General features: G+C 39.9%; 1 protein-coding gene across 1 annotated transcript in view; it reads left to right on the forward strand.

The window, feature by feature from the left end:
- The window catches only part of anos1b (anosmin 1b), a 67,082-nt gene that overhangs the window by 32,322 nt on the left and 18,616 nt on the right, over positions 1-16,144 (forward strand). The window contains exons 3-6 of the mRNA XM_034700308.1: positions 6,563-6,625; positions 7,242-7,449; positions 9,145-9,329; positions 11,998-12,127. Of these exons, the coding sequence (XP_034556199.1) occupies positions 6,563-6,625; positions 7,242-7,449; positions 9,145-9,329; positions 11,998-12,127 (586 nt within the window). The remainder of the gene's footprint in view (positions 1-6,562; positions 6,626-7,241; positions 7,450-9,144; positions 9,330-11,997; positions 12,128-16,144) is intronic.

Below are 16,144 nucleotides of genomic sequence, written 5' to 3' on the forward strand. Positions count from 1 at the left end.
ATTATTATACAGATATCTGAGGAGCTGCTATACAAACTGTGCACACATACCTGGCCATTAATCTCGGCTGTGTTGATACAGTGTGTTGGAGTGTTAAACAGTAACATCTCTGACCTTTGACCTCTGCTGTGTCTACTGTTTCTCCTGCTCATACACATAACTCATCATGTCGCCTTCAAGGCCAAAGTGTCTGTTCATCTCTCAGCTCCTCTTACATGAATACAGTGCTCCTCAGTGATTTACAACATCCCACTGATATTCGAGAGTGTAAGGTGCGTTCCTGGTACATACCACGAGTGTTTTCAGCTGAAATCTGTTTGACTCGACGCCCCCTTTCTTCCATCTCTCACATGTCTCGCCCTACTGTGTGAAATAATAAATACTCACATTAATCACTGAAGTACAACCTGTAAAAAACACCCTGTTACATGTGGAGCTTTTCCAAACATGAGTAGAAATGTGTGAAATTTGATATTGAGAGGTAATGGTGAAGAAATGTGAGAATTTTTGAAAGTATGTATTGGGAACATGTAAAAAAATAACAAGCCACGATAAACAAAAAGACAGAAACAAAAAAACATCTTTAATGTGAATTCTACTTTTATCAGAAAAGTAGTGGGAAGAAGTAACACTTATTAAATCCTACCCCTTCTCTGCTATCAATTAATTCAGGATTAATGGTCAAGCAAGCTCCCATTTATATACTAACATATACAATAATCATCTCTTTTTAAAGATTGTATAACTTGTGTTGACGTGTTTCTTAAATTAAACCAGTGATTTTAAGTACAATAAACTTAATGAGCTTTAACCAGGGTGGAAAACATCAAAGAATTGGTTTAAATTAGATGGATTGATTTGTTTTCAGATAATAATTCTGTTTTTGTTTGATACCATGCAAAATACAATAACAGGAAAAGGACTTTAACCTGTGACAATGTGATAAGATGGTCTGCATCCTTAAATCCTGTCTACTGCATGACCACTTAGGAAGGAGTATAAACAGCAGCCCTGTTTTTAGTAGGGGTGAGCCCGACTAAGGATTTGCTTAGTCGATCTGATTCATCAGATTTTGCCCATAGTTGACGAATAGTGGAATGTTTGTTGTTTTTCCTTATTGACCCAAAGTCTGCATGATGGTGACCGCATGACAATATTGCACATAACCCTTTACAATTAAGAGACTCATAGCTTAAAGTAAAAGGGACAACAGAATATTATAAGTATAAACTTAGATTTTTTAAATCTATATTACAAAAACAACGAGGTGATGAAGGAGAGAAAACTCAAATAAGACCACCATCCATTAAACATGGAACAACGCTCCACCATAGAATAAAGAATCAGGAGATATTTAAACAGTGTTCACACAGAGGAGAGCAGCACTGCAGAGGGTAGTTTGTCCAACTTAAGACTAAACATTTGTATAATGTTCAAAATCAAACCTGAACCAGCTAAAGGGTTTTTAAATCTCTTAACAGAACCTTTTAAAACAGTCTTTCATCACGTCTTTGTCCGCTTGAGTCTTTTCAAATTGTACGTGAGGAAAACCATCGTGTGTACGGGCAGAAGTGCGCTCCTGTCTTTGTTGACTGTAAATCCTGTCTTTGAGAATATCCTCTCTGATGGTGTGGAGGTGGATGGGATGCTGTGGATTGTTTTTGAGGCTTCAGACAGCTTTGGGTATTCCTGCTCGTTCTTTTCGCCCCGTACAGTTTTTGTGTGGTCCAGTAATCCTTGATCTCACAGCCCTCTTCATGAAGCTGCTCCTCATCTTCATCACTGTTTTTAAGTATCAACTGAAGTTTTATTTCCTGACATTTTGAGCTACCATGAACGTAGAAAGATTTAAAGACCAGCTGAGGTACGTCTGCTCCACAGCTCCCGCTAAATGGGAGAGTCCACCTTTAATTACCAGGGGAGATTTAATTACCACTTTAAGGAGATTTAACACTTCAAGAGCTGTTCTCAGAATTACATGAAATAAGTCTATATTTATATAAAAATAGGATATATGAGACACTATTTTTAAGGGAAACAGGAAAATAATGTAAAATTAGACATTGAGCACCCCCATGGTTTGAATGGAATGATCCACATTTCATATGCAAATATTCGACTATGAGATTGACAGTCGACTAAGACTCGTTAGAACGAATCGTCCAATATTCGACTATTTGGGGTCACCCCTAGTTTTTAGGACATATACTTCCTATGTCTGCTCATTTCAGGCTTTTTTTGCCTCAACTATGTTAACAGAACATTCAAACATTCAGGACAGCTGACCTTCATCATCACAGTAACAAAAGAAGGTGACCTTAGTCATCTTGTCAACAACAATAAACACAAGGTTATCTTTTTGAATAACATGTTTTGGTGAAATAAGAACTTTAATTATCTCACTTAAACATGTTTTAGAAACTAGGACATTTGGCTTTCAACGTTTTTTTCAAATGCTTTTTGAAACAAACAATCCACTGCATGACAAGACACGGACAGGACAAGACATGCTATCTCCAGACAAGCACTCAGTTTGTTCAACTCTTGCACCTGTGCACAATGATCACTCTGGTGTTGCACAGTATTCATGATTGGCTTTGACCTGAGGTTTTTATTATCAGGAAACTGTAGTCGGTGCGGTTGTTTTAGCCTTTGAGGAGAAGAGGATACGTTAGTGGGAGTTGAGGAAGATGGACAGGAGAGATATTGAGGTGAGGCAAAGGAGAAGAGGAGGGATAATGTGAAGACAGGAGACAACAAGAACAGAGGAAGACGGGAGGGGATGTATGATGGAGAGAGGGTAAGAATGAAAAATTAAACATGACTGTAACTGATCAAAGAGGCAGCCAAAGAGGAGAGGAGGGAGTGCAGAATGGGTCGGGTTAGATGGATGATGGAGTGGTGAGAATGTGTTCGTTGGTTTGTGTGTTTCAGTGAGTGTGTGTGTGTGTGTGAGGTGTTTTTGGGGAGGTTTGACAACCTGAGCAGCACACGGTCGATTGAAGAGGCCCATGAGAGCTGTTTGAAGAAACACATTGCATTTCAGGATCTGGTTACAATACTGTGTGTGTGTGTGTGTGTGTGTGTGTGCACCCTGGTATTATCTCCCTGTCTCCTCACATCCAGACATTTGGAGGAATGCATGAATAACTTACAGTGCAGAGAAAATGAGAAGAAATAATAAAATAAAGCGATACCTCTCAATTTGTAAAAGTTGGCCTTTAGAAATTGTTTTTTCTTCTTTACAGGGAACAAAGGTTTCAGTCAGCTTTGATTCATGACAGTTTTATTGGATCCAAATGTGGGAATCTAACAAAAAGTGAGGGGCATTTATTGCATCATGTTTTTTTTTTCATCGGTATAAAAAGAGCGTTATAAACAATCCTGTTTATTCTTAAATATGCATGAAGTTCTCCAGGAGAAAGGTGGTCACATGTGTGGAGTTGTTCTTTTACCATATTCTATTTACCACAGACACCTCAAACCATTCCTTATTGCTTCCTAGGAAAGACCACAAGCTGGTAACTCGGTTTAACCATAGACTGTATAATATATGGACTTAGTATCTGTGACATCACCCATTTGTTTCAAAGTCTATCCTCATTGGGTGCCATATTGAAATGCTGAACACATTCTAACTTCTGTCCAGCTAGTGAGAGGTAAAGAGGCGGGCTCCTCGCCTCCTCGCTATCAGCTACAGTGTTCCCGCCTGTCAATCAAGTCAGCTGTGCCTCTCATTATAGAAAACTTGTAATCATAATATCTTCTAAACTGCTGAGTTAAGAAAAATTCACCCCCTGTACAGTGTGTGCCAATAGAGAAATTAGCTATCCAGACTCTTGTTTTTTGTACCAGGCTGTAAACATGTTTATTTCTGCTGTAAAGATCCTCTTTGTTGAATTGGTGTTTATGTGGTTTCTGGTACTTCCGGAGCCAGCCTCAAGTAGACACTCGAGGAACTGCAGTTTTTAACACTTCTAGATTAGCTTCAATTCTTGCAGGGAGGTTGCCTCTTGGGTGTACCTCACACCCCCTGAAGGCAGCACATTGGGCTTCATTCACCATGTATCTATCATCATGTATAATCCCTTATTTAATCTACCTTTGTGAGTAGTGGAAGAACAAACTTCAACCTTTTCACAGCCACATTAAGCCCTTCAGAGCAAGAGTGTTCAATGCTTAAAACAGACATTCTTGGACTGAAGTGAGTAGTAAGTCTTCTTTTTCTTAATGAAATAAATCTGCACAGCGTAAAACAGATATCATGCTTCATGCTGAGGCTCCAGAGGTTAACAAACCTGCAGATGTTCACGTAGCTTCACATGCTTTGGTCTGCTGATGCTGCATAAAATCCAGTGACAGGTTATTTTGTACTGCCTCGCCTTTATCGTTTACATAAAGTGAAGTTTTATAGCATCTTAAAGTCGGGGCTCAAGTGTCCTGATAACCCAAAAACCCCACACAGTTGTCATCTGAAATATTTCCTGTCATCAGTCTGATAATGAGCCTGTTTCAAACAGCGTCTGGGGGAGACTTCTTCATCCAACAGTAGTCATTTTTGTGCAAAATGAAGTTTTCATGGCTCTTTGTTGATGCTGTTTGCTCTCTTTGAATCACTGAAATGGAATAAATTGCAGAATTGATTGAAGCCAGGCTCACGGGGAAGCTGAGGGAGGGAGACAGATGGACAGACGCAGGGAGAGAGAGAGAAGGGGGAAAGGGGGAGGAGGCTGGGGGTGAAACCGCAGTTTTTATATGTTGTCTGGTTTTAATTTTGTAAGAGCCATCATTCACCAGTTCACTGAGGTGGCAAACCAGAAGAGTGTGTGCTGCAGGAGTGTGTGTTCCCTACCTGCTGAAACACTCAGAGCTCTGTCTCTGCAAACGCTTGGACACTCCGCCATCTATCCTCGTTTTTACATGAGGAGTCAGCTATTCTAGGACATAATCTTACTTCCACTTTTTGCATAAAGTTAGATTCAATTCATCAGCAACTCATACGTAAAATAAAAGGCTTCACTTTGCTTGGGACAAAGGCTGGAATCAGGGAAGCAGAGCGAGCCTGATGCAGTCTTAAATCACAAAACCCTCCCATCAAAACTTTCAAAGCTTGCCCATAAACATTTAAAGTCTTTTTGTTCAATCATTGTTTTAAAGAGATAACTGATTTAAATCTGATCTATTTTTATTTTTGAATAGATAGCATTAAGACTTCTGCAGTTGTTGCAGAATGTTGGTTGTGTTCCTAAGGAGCAGCTTGGCCCAGCTGCAAAATCTTGATATTGTAAAGCGTCTGGAAGTCTCAGTCTATTTTAGTTTTTTGCTTCTCTGTTATTGCAAACTAATGACAAAAGCGCAACACAATCGTCATCATAAGGACTCTAGAATTTGACTGCAGAGGATGCTAAGGAAAAGAATACACCCTTTTCACTGATGGATATTAGAGTACATGTAGGCAAGGCCAAGACTCCTGCATTGACACTAAGATGGACAACGTGCTCCACCTCCTCCAGTGTTCGAAATAAATCCAAAAAACTCCTCCTGATACCTGCTGACGTATTGGGAAGTTTAGAGCCAGTCTGTTCAGTAGGGATCAGCTACTGTAGTATTGATGTCATGCCACTTCTGCTAACCAAAACACACATTAAACTCTTCAGATCAAACAGTACAGATCCCTCAGTCAGTAGCAGAACAGCTTGTTGTTATCAGTTACTGTGTCCGTTGTGCTTTCTCTAACCATTCCTCTGCTACTCTGCTAATCCTGCACACACTGAGAAATGGATTTCACACGTTTTTTAATTTGAGTTTGACCCATGTCCCATCTGTTAACATGGAGGAGGCGGAGTTAATGACCTGTACACCAGACAGGCAGTAATGGGGTCCGATCAGGTATCAAAGTAACCACGAAAAACAGACTCATGGTTCAATTTGAACAAATGAAGAATCAAATTGTCAACAGTACAGAGGTAACAAAATCCACTGCTAGCAACACTCAAATCTCATGCATGAACAATCAGGCTTTCAGTCTTATTGCTAAATTGAACTCATCAGCTGCAGGTTGTAGCCTCATGTTCTTACTGATAGACTGAGAGTTGCATTTACTACCTGCACTGTGTACATAGGATGTTTTTATAGAACTGTATTTTATTATATTTTATTGTATTTTATATTTAAATTTTAGATATTTAAAAGCTGGAAGAGATAAGCAGCATCTTGTTTTTCCTGTATGTCTCGTATATACAGTGAAAATTGACAATAAAAACCTTTGAATCTTTGAATCTTGAATCCATCCTTTCATCCTTGTGTAACCACCAAAAGATGTTCATGTGTCTCATTTGGTTCTTTCTGCCCTATTGAGAGAAGTTCAGCTCTGTCTATCATCTGCCTTTAAATCACCCTTACCCTGATGACCAACAACCTTCATGCTCCTCTATGTACATTATGTTGTTTCTTGACTCACTTTATCATGTGATGCAACATATATGTATAAAATGTCAGACTCTTAATTTATCATGCATTTTTGCAGACTTAAATGTGTGTATTTATATTTCTTTGTGTGTAGTGCCTTCAGCCATGCAAAGAACTATGGGAGTCCAAGAAGGTGCTTTCTCCAAAGTCCTGTGAGGTAAGGCCGAAAGAGAGAGCCAAGTGTGTGTGTGTGTTTGTATGTGTAACAACAGCCATGGTGGCGGTGTCACTTCAGCACCAGAAAGAAACTTTATTTTGCCCCATGAAGCTTATTTTTAACCGTGTGTGCCATGAATGAGCGTTTATGTGTGTATTTATGCAAGCTTTATGTGTGTTTTATGAATAACATGTTAGAGCCTTTGGGTGTATATATGTAAGAAAGTGCATGTGTGTACTTTGTGTGTGCAGCCTTAAATGATTATTTGTAAAACCGGTCTGCTGCGGTGGTTTTCAGACAGATTAGTTTTTCATCACAATAGCTGAAGCATGTTACCGGCTGGATGGCTGACTGGCTGGCTGGTTAGGAACACAGGGTAATTCACAGCTATTAGCTAAGCTTGTGTTTACATTCTGCTGATCTGCAGCCATGTGCACAGAAACATTTATACCAGAGCTCATGTGCTGCCTGCAAAGAGCCAGTTGGAGTTTACCAAAGGAAACACTTTCCCCTCTGCTGTGTTTTTCTGCCCTCGTATGTGTGTTTAAACATTACATATTATTTCCGTTATGTGTCAGCTGCAATAATAACAATCCCCCCCTGTTCTGTCTCTCAGAAGCAGACAGAGTGTGTGACGAGCAGGGAGTTTCTGACCTCCCTGAGGTTGTCTCGTCAGGGTGACTGCCCTCCGCCTCAGCGAGCCACCGGCTTCGCTGCAGCCTGCGTGGAGAGCTGCTCGTCAGACCAGCATTGCCCCTCCCCGAGGAAATGCTGCGCTAACGGCTGTGGACATACATGCCAAGCCCCGGCCAATCTATATAAAGGTAAAGGCAAGTCCCTGGCAGCATGTCAGAGGTTGTTTGCAACATCTTGTGGGCTTCAGTTTAGAATGCAGCTGCACAATGTTTTTATATCCACAACACCACACTTACTCAAAGTAGAAGATGCTATATTTAATGAAAACACTGAAAATTAAAGCTGCTGTTGGTAGGAATGGTGTAAAAAATGTCACTTTTTTTCTGTTGGGTTTGGAGAAAAGGTCTTAAAGCCCATTGGTACTCATCGGTAAGTGAAGTCATTTGAAAAATCTCTGCGTTTTCCCATGCCGTAACAAGCAATGTTATTATTCCCCTCGTTCCCGTTTTGACGTACCAATCATAGCTAATCTCCCATCCTCTGTCCTGGTTGGTTAAGGGGCGGCCCCTACTACATCCTCCGATTGGTTATGAGTTCGGCACTATCATGACTGCACACAGCGATCTGTGTTGGGGGGCGAAGAGGAAATCTGGTTGGGAGGGATACTGTTGACATTCAAAGTCCCTCTCTCTAAACAGATGTTTACTCTGTGTACCAACAGCAGCTTTAACTCTTACAATATATAATATTATATATTATAAATATTTCTAAAGATTCTTGAATCAAGGCCCACACAGCAGCTGATTGAAAGCTCTGTGTGGAGCTAATCAGGAGTACAAACTGCCTCAGATGCCCTTGTAGTTATAAGTTCAGCAGTTCAACTGATTTGCCAACTTAAAAAACATTGATCAAGTTATTTTGAGTAAATGCTAATCAATAGCAATTGGTGCCTGATTAACAGAATTATCCATTTTTATTTTCAGAGGGTTATTATTGAGGATGTGTACATTTAGTGGAATAAATGATTAAACATCATCACCCATGCTAGTCAGTAAAAGAATAACAAGTCAACTAAACCCACTGTCAATACTAACCAATGCAGCAGTTAAAGGCGTAGTGTTATAATGTTTTAGCACCCATATGTAAACGAGCACAGGTGACCATGGTATTATGAGGTGCGTGACAGTTTGGCAGTATTTTGATCTGAAAATGGAGATAAAGTTGTGTCTGGTTAAACAGACATTGTAATGGGAACCTGCAACGGGGTCTGGAACCTTGTGGTGCTATCTCTGCTAATGGTAGCTGCACTGCCCACCGTGTTTAGCCGTGTTAAGTACTCAAAACCCTTCCTGTTAAAAAGCCTACAACATATGACCTCTACTTCCTTCCCACCTCTGTTTTTGTTGTGTTTTATTTATTCATTTCATTTTTCGCTCTTGTAAAATGTCTTTGAGTACCCAGAAAAGCTTTATAGAAGTTGTATCAATTCTTATTAAATAGTGTGCTCAATTTAGACTGTTTTCTGAATGCTTTCTCACCCGTAGTCTAGTTGGTTGGTCTGATTTTCATTTAAAGGACTAGAAAATGAGTCACTCTGGGACATCTCTAGTTAGTTAACCCAACAGTTATAAAAGCACTGAATAAGTTCTAAATGTTCTAGTACTGAAATGAGGAAATGTTTGAGACAGATGTGATCCTTTTCAATATCCTCAACAGCACCTTTTATTCAAACATCCCCACATTTCATATCTTTAAAACATACAACAACCTTCTCAGGAAACACATCTCAACAGTAAACCTTGCAATGTAATGCTATTTAAATGTCTGACATGTTTTCCCTTTCTCAGTGCTAATGTAAGCCTTATTTAATTGTGTTCTTCCAGGCGTTCCTCTGAAGCCTCGCAGAGAGATGAGCTTTGTGGAGGACTCGGAGGGTCGTGTGAAGGTGGTTTGGGTGTCAAAGTTCAATGTCAGCGTGGAGCCGGTTGTTTACATGCTCCAGTCCCGCTGGAACATAGGGATTCATCCCAGCGAAGATCATGCTTCCCCGTGGACCACTATTGCCACGGTAAGTCCAGAAACCTACAGCCTATATATTCATTTCTGGAGCAGAAGGCTCGAAAAGTTTGTTAAGAGACAATAAGGATTTATAAAGCAGCTGCGCGTTGACTCGAGAGTTGATTATTTCTTTTAGATATGTGTTACATTATTTTCTGGGTCATATTTTCACATTCAAAGAGGTTAAAGTATCATCTTGTAAATGTCTGCCTTCCTACATTGGTAGGTGGTAATAGCTGTGGGGATGTTGATGTAGGGAAGCTGATTGCTGGAAAAAAAAACATATTACAACATAGCACATAGCTGTTTCTGTCTAGCTAGCATTTTTCAGTGATTGAAGCTCTAAAAATGGCTCCCTGTGCCTTTAAAAGTGGAAAAACGCCACAAAGTTTGCAACATATCTTTACCTCATAACTCTCAATTTGCCATGAATGATGAAACTTCTCAGCTATGGAGATGGATGTTAGTCTCTGTTTCCACCTCATCCGTCTGCTGCCTTGCTGTCTAAACCTCTCCACCCCAGCAAGTCTCCCATTCTGCCAGGGTAAACTGTCTGTGTGTGTGTGCGTGTGTGTGAGAGAGTAAATGTGTGTGTGTGAGCACTGTACGGCCATGTGTGTGAGCCTGTGTGAGGTTAGGTAAATAAGCAGAGCTTAAAAAGGAACCACAGGCAGCCACAGTCGTTCCACCGGCTGAGTCTGAATGACTGAACGCTCATTATAGACTTAAATAGATGGCAGCTTGTGTCTGTGAGTGTGTATGTGTGTGTGTGTGTGTGTGTGTGTGTGGATGAGTAGGTTTTAAGCAGTGATTACATTCACACTGTCAGAGAGACAAAACATGTGAATCCTCAGGAATTTGAACCATAATTTTTGCAAATCATTTAATGTGACTATTATCAGATGAAATTCCAATCCGACTTTCCATCTCATTAACTTTTGTAACCCATATGTCTGAAAGAACAACGGGGTTCTGTCATGTTTTGAAAGGAGATGTTGTTACACTTTTCAGGGATGATGTGATCATGTGTTTCTGAAGTGGGCTTGGAATGAATGAGGTGTTTTATTTTACAGCATGGACTATCATTCAAACAGCGATCAAGGCTTTAAGAACTTGAAAATGCAAATGACAAATTCAACCTCTTTGGAAATTTGTAGTTTTGCTTTCTTACCAAGAGAATAAATTTGAGGCTAAGAGCAGGAGCCACTTATCTTAGCTTGGGCTAGAAACTTGAAACAGGTAGAGCTAGCTGTTTCCCCCAGTTTCATTCTTTATGCTAAGCTAAGTTATTCAGTTAGTAGCTTTAGCCAGGACAGATGCTTACAAACTTGGGTGTAGTTGCATCCTCTTATGACCCTCCGTAAGAGAGGCATGATGAGTATATTTGCTTTTTGTATTTATATTTTATAAAAACTTTAGAAAAATGTTTCTTATCATGATAAGTTTGTGAAAGTTAAATATATAGTTATCCTTTGCAAGTCATGTTCTAAAGTAAAAATGGATGTGAGATTGTTTTTCCCATCTGGATGAAAGTTTGAAGTTTCTTCTTCTGTGATCTCACTGGCTTCACTGATGCTCGTGTTTGTGCGTGGTGATAAATGTGCTTTCATCAATGTCATTGTGTCCTTGAACATACCTCTACAAGGTATTGTTGTTTATAATTTTCATTTGACACCAGTGACATTATTGATTCTGCTTGTTATTGTGATGTATTACAGATTTCTTTATTGATTCAGGATCTATTTCTGTCTTGTAAAAATGAGGTCTACAGCTCTCTGGTTGGAGAGCAGCAGCACTTTGTGTGACACTGTGTGTCGTGTCAAATACGTCACATTCTTGGTATTTTAGCCCAAATTTCATCAATAGTGTTTCAGGACACTGCTGTTGTTTCCAACTGTTCTTGACGTAGCCTTTTTAAAAGACATAAAAAGACTTAAGGTCATGTTCTTTTGTGAAATAAAGTAAAGATTTGGACTGTATCTTTATGTCCTTTCTTCTTAATGCAGATTTAAAGCTTATATATACTTGTTTGTTGTCCCTGTTTTGTCAATGAAACACTCAAATTTAGACTATTTTATTTAGACAATTTGGAACAGGTTCCTGATTCTTATCACAGAGCTCGTCAGGTAGCTGAGAAGTTATCTTAAAGCTCCTGTGTGAAACTTTCTGTTTGTGTTGATTTTGGCGCCCCCTGTGGTCAAAGTGATACCTCTTTTCTTTGCTGATCTAGTCCTGTACATATGTAAGTTGTGTTTTCTGACAAAAAAACTAATCTTTAAACATTCAAATGTATCTCTCACTGTGAATATGTACTGTCAAAAAGTGTAGACAACATTTTCTTCTCACCTCTTCTGACACCTACCCCTCTGCATCAGTTACAGGTATTAAGAATGACAAGATAGAACTTGTTATTCTTTTGGCTAAAGGTCTAGTTCACTTGTGTAGGTCATGAAGAGGCATGGTTGTTAATTTCAGTCTGTTTCATGATTAGTGAAAAACTCCCCACAGGGGCTTTAAGTTAAGCTAGAGATCAGCATAAACACGATTATTAAGGGGTGTTAAGTTATGAATGATCTATATTTTTATGTGTTATATGAAGAAAATATATAATACAACAAATACACAAAAGTTTTATTTCTGTCATGCATGTCATCATTTTAACATTTTTGTATTTTCAGACCCTCTCTGAACACATGGTTCTGTCAGATTTGAGGCCTCAGCGCTGGTACCAGTTCAGAGTAGCAGCCATCAACAGCCACGGCAGCAGAGGCTTCACCACACCCAGCAGACACCACATCTCCAGTAAAGGTAATACACTCTGAACACACACTATCATTTTCTTCACAGAGTCCCAAAAGAGAGCGATGATTCCTCCGTAACCTTTCAGTGTATTTTAATACTCTGTTATGAGACACTGAACACAGCGCTGAGTCCTGCGTTCCATTTGTGTCATTTTACCAGAGATATTACACCTCTCTGAGGGAGCGTTTGAAACTCTACATTTACCTTCCTGTCCTCTGTTCTTTCTCTCTTTTCACTCAGAGTTGATGGATAAGGTACACACAGCAGGGAAACTATCAGGCAGTCCATAAAACATCGACAGGAAACAGAAAACACACACGACTGCGTTTGCACTTTTTCACACGTACAGTACAGAAACACACATTAAATCACAGCGCGCACAAGTCAGCTGGTTCAGAGCCAGATTCAAATCCCTGGTGTGGGACAGTGAGAGAGGGTGAAAGTGAGACACCTCCTCTTTCTCACACACACACACACACACACACACACACACACACACACACACACTAGGAGGTCCTCGCTCTAATGCTTAGCAGACTGAGGTCATATTGGTGTTGCGCCAGGATTGGCTGGTGATATGAATCCCCTGCAGGGATTGGCTTGAGCATGTTTGCATGTGAATAATGACTTCAGGTTGGACTGAGCTTTGGAAAAGGTTCTTTATCAATCAAGGACTTATGGGAGATTAAGAGGAGGTGTTTGAGATATCATTTTCCTCCACCTTTAACTAAACTCAGAATAATACAGCTCTTCATTCCTCCAAAGTGGTGATGAACCTGAGCTAGGGCAGAATGAAACTTAAAAATGCAACTCCTTGAGATGTGTAGACCTATTAAGGGGATAAGTCAGCGTTTTGGGAACTTGTCTTTATCTTCTTATTTCCTGGGAGTAATGTGAAAAGATTGATACTTCTTTTAGTCTGCTACATATAATGTAAGAATGGAGACGTAAAAATGTGTTGTCATGTTGTTTTTCACTATACAAATATTTCGCCAACTTCAATGGAAAAAGACACAACAAGAAAATTAGAAAACAGATTATTTCAAGCCTTTAAAAGTTAACGTAGACCAAAACACCCTTGCAGCAAACTTGTCTAATTGTTTTAACTACATAAACGGTCAAATTGAGTATCTTGAACAGAACTTTTCTATTCTGTGCTTTGATAAAAGATAATTTGCACTACACCTTTTTGAAATTTGGTTTGTACTGTCATCAGTGAACAAGAGTACCTTAGACAATAAAAATGATAATACTTATATTTTTATACCCCTTTTAATAAAAGTAACAAAGTGCTTCACAAAAAAAGTAAAAACAGGCAATAAGATAAGGGAGGAAAAACCTTAAACATTAGAATAAATTGGCAAAAATAAAAGCTTTATTATTAAGGTGAGTTTTTTGCAGTGAAATAAAAGTAAGGACTGATTCTGCAAGTCTGATCTCCTCTGGCAGGCTGTTCCACAGTCGGGTGGCTCTGACAGCAAAGGCCCTGTCGCATTGGAACAGAACAGCAGAGCATTACCAGAGGATCTCAGACTGCGTCCTGTGTCAACGGGGGGATAAAAACACAGAGATGAATGGCAGGGCAAGCTCATGTTGAGTCTTAAATGTGATTTAAAATCAATCAATCAATGTAGGGATGCTAAAGTTGGGGTGATGAGAGAAATATTTTGGTCTTGTTAGGAGGAAATAAAAGCATGAATGAGTTTTTCTAAATCTTTATGAAATTATGGACTTTAACTTTGCAATATTTCTGAGCTGATAAAAACAGGATGGACATTTTTCTTCATGTATAGCTCAAAACGCTCAAAAATAAATCTAACCAGGTGAAAAAATTACAATCAATTTGTGATTTTACAGAAGATGAATTGTGTTATTTTTCATTTTCCCGTGACTTCTAGTGGCTGCTTGCTGTTTTTTGTTCCTCTAAAAGAGCGTATAAGCAGATAGTGCCAGATTGTTTTCCTATCGCTTGCTGTTATATGAAGAAGTGACCTCAACCAGCTCATAATTTCCAAACTAAATATGCTAAGCTACACTAATCTGCTGTAGGCAATAGGCTCGGCCCAGCGTCAGAGTAGATCCTTTCTTAATTGGAAGGTTGGCAGATCCATTCCAGCTCTGTGGTCCACATGCCGAAGTGTCCTTGTGCAAGACACTAAACCCCAAATTACTCCTGGTGGCATAGCCAGTGGTGTGTGAACTGTATTAGTTAGCACTGATGGGCGCTTCACATAGCAGCCTCTGCCATAAGTGTATGGATGTGGTGTGAATGTGACATGTAAGTGCTGTGAGTGGTCGACTTTAGTCTTCAGGCCCCTAACTAGTGTTACCAAGGCTCCATATAACTGCAGTTCATTTACCGTTCACTACAGTCTATCTGTAGACAACTGACAGATATGAGAGTGGTATCACTGCCCTCATGTAACTCTCTGTGAGACAGCAAGGGAAAGTTTAATTCTGAAAAATGTTTGCTTATTCATTTAGACACAGGGTGGGTAGCTTTGTGCAACCTACATGTATGCATGTATGTGACCGGGGTCAAAGGTTAAAGACACACACTTTAACATTAGAAATACCATCTGACCCAAGTCAGAGGCTTGTGTTTCCAGTTCATTAGCCTGATTAGTCAGGGGCTGGAGGTCAGGGGTCACAAATCAGGAAGCTGGCAGATGTCAGGATGGTTAGGGTTCCTTCAGTGTGACCCGATGCTAACCAAAGACACTTTGAGTTTGAAGAACTGCTCTCTCTGTTCATTCAGATGTCAGGGTTCCACTGAACCTGCCAGCTGTGATTACGAGGGAATGTCTGGATCGAAAAACTCATCTTGATGTCTTTATCTTGTGCAACAATGGTCTGAAATCAGCTGATTGCGGGAGCCACACAGAGTGAAAAACGCCTCAGGAAAAAACATGTGTTTTGTTTCTGATCTGAAAATTACAGCTGGCAGGGAGCGACCTCCTGCTTGTTCCAGAGAAGAAAAACACACACATGCTCACACAAACAGAGCAGCTCCCGCAGCCCCAATATGCTGCCCTCACTTTGATCTCTGCATCAGGGTCAGCCAAGCACAGCCCAGGGCCCGTGGGAGGCCTGCCATGGGGAATGTAGTCCTAATCAGATACGTTTTGTAGTTTAATGAAAACAGGATTGGGGTTCTAATGAGATACAGAGCCATGTGTTGAAAGAGCAGCGACCTGGAGATGTAATCTTGGAGACCAACGGTGACTTAGTGGTGGTCGCTTTAGGTCTGCGTTGTGGAAGCTGCTGAAAATGAAGGCCTCCAGCTTCTCCTGTATTGCTCACCTTTGATGGTTTAAATCTAATTGGCTCTGCAGACTTCAATATGACCAGGTGGAAATTACTCCTTTTCCCATCAGACCTGCTTGTTTAGTTTGCTTCCAGACAGGTCAGTCTAGACGGTGAACAACCTCTGCTTTATAGAAATAATCTTAACCAAAGTTAGTCTTAAATACAGCTTTAGTAAAGAGCTTGAATGTGTCCTTACCACTGGGGAAGGAGGTGGACAGTTATTTTAGCCTATGGTGTACCCTCTTAATGAGGACTGTTTTTGTTGTAGACCCATTTTTGTGGAAAATAAATGTCTTTCCACATCAGATCTTGATTTATTGATTCAGTAAACACAGCCGTCTAACTCCTCACCTGCATTAAAGATAAGCTGAGACATTGGCTGTTTTCCAATCAACCTGCTACATACTACCTACGAATGTAGTATGCAGTACGTACTGCATACTGCATACTTCATACTGCGTTTGAAGGTAGTATGTAGTATGACTCTTCTGTTGGATCTGTTCTGCAGTATGCTGAGTCAGGCGTCACTGGATTACCGGTTTGAGAAAGTGGAAGTAAACCACGATCAAGCTGATAGAGAAACGGCTTCTTTAGCATCGCTTATGATTTAAAAAATTAAGAAGGGGTTTATATGGAATTTAATAATTTCCACAGACATGGAAAGTGACACCTTAGATGTGTATCACTTCTGTAATTACTGGAAGTGACAAGATT

This window comes from Notolabrus celidotus, chromosome 2 (genome assembly GCF_009762535.1).
Source record: "Notolabrus celidotus isolate fNotCel1 chromosome 2, fNotCel1.pri, whole genome shotgun sequence".
Taxonomy (NCBI): Eukaryota; Metazoa; Chordata; class Actinopteri; order Labriformes; family Labridae; genus Notolabrus; species Notolabrus celidotus.